Source organism: Piliocolobus tephrosceles, chromosome 3, assembly GCF_002776525.5.
Source record: "Piliocolobus tephrosceles isolate RC106 chromosome 3, ASM277652v3, whole genome shotgun sequence".
NCBI classification, from domain to species: Eukaryota; Metazoa; Chordata; class Mammalia; order Primates; family Cercopithecidae; genus Piliocolobus; species Piliocolobus tephrosceles.
In genome coordinates this window covers 115791054-115797189 of record NC_045436.1, presented here as the reverse complement: position 1 = coordinate 115797189, position 6136 = coordinate 115791054, and the positions used below count along the sequence as shown (strand labels likewise).

At 42.1% G+C, this 6136-nt stretch overlaps 1 protein-coding gene across 1 annotated transcript; it reads left to right on the top strand.

Moving 5' to 3' along the window:
• The first annotated feature begins 866 nt into the window (after positions 1-866).
• Positions 867-3402, top strand: PF4V1 (platelet factor 4 variant 1). Its single transcript, XM_023198508.2, has 3 exons — positions 867-1044; positions 1361-1487; positions 1613-3402. The coding sequence occupies exons 1-3, from the start codon at positions 954-956 to the stop codon at positions 1698-1700; spliced, it is 306 nt and encodes a 101-aa protein (XP_023054276.1). The 5' UTR covers positions 867-953; the 3' UTR covers positions 1701-3402.
• The last annotated feature ends 2734 nt before the right edge of the window (positions 3403-6136 follow it).

Sequence of the window (6136 nt, the reverse complement as noted above, 5' to 3'; positions counted from 1 at the left end):
CCCTTCCACTGTCACCACCCATCATTCTCACACTCAACTCCCAGATACCCTGAATCCTCCCGCAGAGAGCATCACTGCTCCCCACCAACAGTGCAGCCCATCTCACCCCGTCACTGGCACAGACTGAAGACGCAGCAGGCACCGGAAGACGTGGCCTGGCAAACTCTCCTTGTCCTCTCTTCTGGACTATTATTCAGGATGGGAACAATGAAGAAACATCCAGAAACTAAGTTTTTATAAAAACAATGCATTCAAATATTACTTCTGCAATTTTTCTAAGAGTCACGGAAAATAGACCTTGCGTCCTAGAGTATACTGGGTGATTGTCAGTGGAGCCTGGTGAATCCCATCCAGAGACTAGGGAAGTTTTCCACATGCAGGTGAAATTCAGAAGAGTCAACACCTAGAGACCAAATTAAACTTATTAGTATCAGAAAACAATTGCAAACAACACACTCTTCAAACACACAGCTGCCAAACTCGGTAGTAATCAAGACTGAAGTCAGGAGCACATGAGCAGTTCTCCAGAAGGAAACAAGAACTGTCTGGGTCCTGAAGCCACCTGCTGTGTAAGTTACATGGTGACTACAGAGAGCTCTACTGTGATACAACACAGAAAACATTTCTCTTCTAAGATGTAAGTAGTGCTTCTAACTCCACAAATGTAAGTGTATATAAACTGGGGTTGAAGGTAAGCATCTTTGTACCAGCTCCCAGTCAAGGCAGCTGCCCCCAGCCTTTTGTTTTGTAATCTTGGCTGGCCAGAGTCCGAGTCTTCACAGCACTGTCTTAGCTCCTGCACTACAGTTCCTCGCTGTCCACCCCCGGCTTCCGGACTGGAAGAACAGGGACTGAGGATAAAAGAAGCCTGGTGAGGCCAGGAGTCACTGCCTGCAGAACCCCAGCCCGACTTTCCCTGCGCACTGGGATCCTGCTGGAACCTCTGCTGCAGCATGAGCTCCGCAGCCAGGTCCCGCGCCACCCACCCGGAGATGCTGTTCCTGGCGTTACTGCTCCTGCCAGTTGTGGTCGCCTTCGCCAGCGGTGAGAGCAGAAACCAGGCTGGAAGGGCCCGCAGAGGCGAGGGGGGAATGCGGGAAGCGCTGAGGCTGGGGAGGAATCCTCTAGGATCATGATCGCAGCTACACTTACTGCGAGCGTGCTGAGTGTGCGGGTACAGTGACAGGCACTGCACGGGCACCTCGCCACCTGATCAGCACAACTTCTGAGAGAGGTATGATTTATGGCTAAGGAAAAGAAGGCTGAAGGTAGTGGAAAAAGTCCCTAAAGAACCTCTGGCTACTCATGAAGTCACCATTCCGTCCCCTCTCCTCTCTTACCCCCTCCCTTTTCCCCTCAGCTGAAGCTGAAGAAGATGGGGACCTGCAGTGCCTGTGTGTGAAGACCACCTCCCAGGTCCGTCCCAGGCACATCACCAGCCTGGAGGTGATCAAGGCCGGACCCCACTGCCCCACTGCGCAACTGATGTGAGTCCTCGCACTACCTCAGTCAGTGCCCCCTCTCCGTGCCTCCTTTGCCCGTCCCTCCCCCTTCTAATGTCATTTGCAAACTCAAGGACTGAAAGGCGCACCTCTTCTCTTTTCCCTGCCAGAGCCACGCTGAAGAATGGAAGGAAAATTTGCTTGGACCTGCAAGCCCCGCTGTACAAGAAAATAATTAAGAAACATTTGGAGCGTTAGCTACTAGCTGCCTAAATGTGCGCTTTCAATCCAACTGTGAAAGAACCTTCTGATGTTTGTATTATCCTTCTTATATTAACAAAGTAAATCAAGTTGTGGTATAGTCAATCTATTTCTTAACAATACTGCAAAAATAATGCTGACACATCACAATTTCATATTTTAAAATTTCCAGAATTTTAAGCAAAAAGCATTATGAAGGAAAACTTGGCTTAATAAAGACTGATTTTGTTCAGTGTTATATGTTAGCTGATACATATTTGTTCATTTATATGATTGCAGTACTTTATAGCTACATATTTACCTTGAATGTTAAAATTAACTTGCCAATAAGTATTAGTAGCTCTTAAGCATTACTCGACAGCTTGCTTTTTTAAAAAAAATGAAGTAAATAAGCAACACTCTGCTTTTATCCCCACAAATTCCTTAACATTGGAGATATTAGGATTCTGGAAACTAGGAGAAGTGTGAGGTGATATTTTCATTCATCCTTTAGGAAGACATTGCTCTACACTGGGGAGAAATGAAGGAGTTGTAATGTGGGCATATTAGTTTCCTGTTGCTTCTATAACAAATTACCACAAACTCAGTGGCTTAACCAACACAAATTTATTGTCTTGTAATTCTAGAGGTCTCAAGTCCAAAGAAAGTCTTAAAGGTTAAACTCAAGCTGTCCCCAGAGCTGTATTCCTTCTGAAGGCTCTAGAAGAGAATCTACTTCCTCTCCTTTTTCACCTGCATTCCTTGCCTCATAACCCTTTCCCCAGTCTTCAACCTGCATCACTCCAACCTCTACTTCTCCTCTGTCTCTGCTGACTCTTCTACCTTTTATATCCCTCTTACCTCTCATAGGAGGCTTGTGCATACATTGGGTTCACTTGGATAATTCAGAAAGGCTTTCCAACTCAAGTTCTCTAATACATCTATATATCTATATCTATATCTATATCTATCTATCTATCTATCTATCTATCTATCTATCTATCTATAGTTACATACATATTTGCCATGTTAAGCAACATATACATAGTGTCCAGAGAGTAGAACACAAGGATTTCAGGGGTGGGGGGCATTATTCAACCTACCACCAAGGACCAGAAGGCAGAACCTACTTGAGGCAGGAGAAAGCTACAGACCCTTGTTCATGAGCTAGTGTAATTTTGACCTAATTTTGACCTAATGTGTACAGATAGGATTAAGATCTATGATAAAATACAGATGGTACAATTAAATCTCTGTGGGGAGCTGGAAAAGGAGGGAGATACCTAGGATGACAAACTAAAATAAACAAAATTTATAGATACTTACGAATATCATCTAAAATTTCCACATCCACATTGCAAATTAGTATTATTCCCATTACAGAGATGAGGTGACAGTCTTGGGAAGGACACAGCTTGTCAGAGGCTGAGCAGATCATTCTGACTCCCGGCTCCCTGCTCTTGCTTTCACATTGTGCTGTCTTTCACACAGGAAAGTGGCATGTTAGCAAAATCCATGAATTAGCTGTTGAAGGTGGAGTAGGAATTCGTTGGGGGATGGGTGGGGCGGGCAATGGGAAGACTGGAATTGCCTCAAGATAAATAACAAGTAGAAAGACACAAGATCATTTTAAGTCATTTGCATGTTTGAACAAAAGTTCATAGCTCTGCAGGGTTGGAGTATCTATGGGGAGAGTGAACGAATAAAGGTCTCCCAACCAGTTTGTGCCCACTTAGTGTTTTTTATCTTTAGTACAACTTATGCACTACTACCCAAATTATATTTCCAAAACCCAAATATTTCATTTCCCTGAATAAAATATTCAAGGTCCAAAGTCCTTAACCTGGCATCCCAGGCTGTGCTACACTCACTTTCCCTCTGTGCCTTAGTTTTCATATGTGTGAAATGAGGACATTATGAGTGTCTAACTTTATGGATTGATTATTTTAAGAACTAAATAGAGGATATATGCAAAACATTTGGCACAGTTCCTTATACACAGTCTGAGCTTAAAAATGAATGACTATTAATTATATTATAGTATTACATTACTGGTATCAATATTTCTCTTAATGCACCATTCCAGTGACTTTGGAGTGTTGATTAAGAATTTTTTTTTTTTTTTTTTTTTTTTGTAAGACAGAGTCTCACTCTGTCACCCAGCAACCTCCGCCACCCAGGTTCAAGTGATTCTCATGCCTCAACCTCCTGAGTAGCTGGGATTACAGGCAAGTGCCACCACTCCCAGCTAATTTTTGTGTTTTTGGTAGAAACTGGTTTCATCTTGTTGGCCATCCTGGTCTCAAATGCCTGGCCTCAAGTGATTCACCCACCTCAGCCTCCCAAAGTGCTTGGATTACAAGGATAAGCCACTGCGCCCAGCCTGAGTAAGCAATTTAACAGAGGGTGTTTTTTGTTTTTGTTGTTGTTGTTGTTGTTTTGGAAATAAGTTTTCTTTTTTCTTTTTTACTTTTTGGTAAGAAATTCTGGCTAGGGCAATCAGGCAAGAAAAAGAAATAAAGGGTATTCAGTTAGGAAAATAAAAAGTCAAATTGTCCCTGTTTGCAGATGACAGGATTGTACATTTAGAAAACTGCATCATTTCAGCCCAAAATCTCCTTAAGCTGATAAGAAACTTCAGCAAAGTCTCAGGATACAAAATCAATGTGCAAAAATCACAAGCATTCTTATACACCAGTAACAGACAAATGGAGAGCCAAATCATGAATGAACTCCCATTCACAATAGCTTCAAAGAGAATAAAATACCTAGGAATCCAACTTACAAGGGATGTGAAGGACCTCTTCAAGGAGAACTACAAAACACTGCTCAGTGAAATAAAAGAGGACACAAACAAATGGAAGAACATACCATGCTCATGGATAGGAAGAATCAATATTGTGAAAATGGTCATACTACCTAACGTAATTTATAGATTCAATGCCATCCCCATTAAGCTACCAATGACTTTCTTCACAGAATTGGAAAAAACTGCTTTAAAGTTCATATGGAACCAAAAAAGACCCCACATTGCCAAGACAATCCTAAGCCAAAAGAACAAAGCTGGAGGCATCACACTACCTGACTTCAAGCTATACTACAAGGCTACAGTAACCAAAACAGCATGGCACTGGTACCAAAACAGAGATATAGACCAATGGAAGAGAACAGAGCCCTCAGAATAATACCACACATCTACAACCATCTGATCTTTGACAAGCCTGACAAAAACAAGCAATGGGAAAAGGATTCCCTATTTAATAAATGGTGCTGGGAAAATTGGCTAGCCATACCTAGAAAGCTGAAACTGGATCCTTTCGTTACTTCTTATATGAAAATTAATTCAAGATGGATTAGAGACTTAAATGTTAGACCTAAAACCATAAACACCCCAGAAGAAAACCTAGGCAATACCATTCAGGACATAGGCATGGGCAAGGACTTCATGTCTAAAACACAAAAAGCAATGGCAACAAAAGCCAAAATTGACAAAAGGGATCTAATTAAACTAAAGAGCTTCTGCATAGAAAAAGAAACTACCATCAGAGTGAACAGGCAACCTACAGAATGGGAGAACATTTTTGCAATCTACTCATCTGACAAAGGCCTAATATCCAGAACCTATAAAGAACTCGATCAAATTTACAAGAAAAAAACAAACAACCCCATCAAAAAGTGGGCAAAGGATATGAACAGACACTTCTCAGAAGAAGACATTCATACAGCCAACAGACACATGAAATCATTCTCATCATCACTGGCCATCAGAGAAATGCAAATCAAAACCACAATGAGATACCATCTCACACCAGTTAGAATGGCAATCATTAAAAAGTCAGGATACAACAGGTGCTGAAGAGGATGTGGAGAAATAGGAACACTTTTACACTGTTGGTGGGACTGTAAACTAGTTCAACCATTGTGGAAAACAGTGTGGCGATTCCTCAAGGATTTAGAACTGGAAATACCATATGACCCAGCCATCCCATTACTGGGTATACACCCAAAGGATTGTAAGTCATGCTGCTATAAAGACACATGCACAGGTATGTTTATTGCGGCACTATTCACAATAGCAAAGACTTGGAATCAACCCAAATGTCCATCAGTGACAGACTGGATTAAGAAAATGTGGCACGTATATACCATGGAATACTATGCAGCCATAAAAAAAGGATGAGTTCGTGTCCTTTATAGGGACATGGATGCAGCTGGAAACCATCATTCTCAGCAAACTATCCCAAGAACAGAAAACCAAACACCGCATGTTCTCACTCATAGGTGGGAACCGAACAATGAGATCACTTGGACTGGGGAAGGGGAACATCACACACCAGGTCCCATTGTGGGGAGGAGGTAGGCGAGAGGGATAGCATTAGGGGATATACCTAATGTGAATGACGAGTTAATGGGTGCAGCACACCAACATGGCACATGTATACATATGTAACATA

Bases quoted from the DNA above. Each gene is read 5' to 3' on its own strand.
- PF4V1 (XM_023198508.2), top strand. From the start codon at position 954: ATGAGCTCCGCAGCCAGGTCCCGCGCCACCCACCCGGAGATGCTGTTC. The intron at 1,045-1,360 runs GTGAGAGCAGAA...TTTTCCCCTCAG, and splicing joins TGTGGTCGCCTTCGCCAGCG to CTGAAGCTGAAGAAGATGGG. The intron at 1,488-1,612 runs GTGAGTCCTCGC...TTTCCCTGCCAG, and splicing joins TGCCCCACTGCGCAACTGAT to AGCCACGCTGAAGAATGGAA.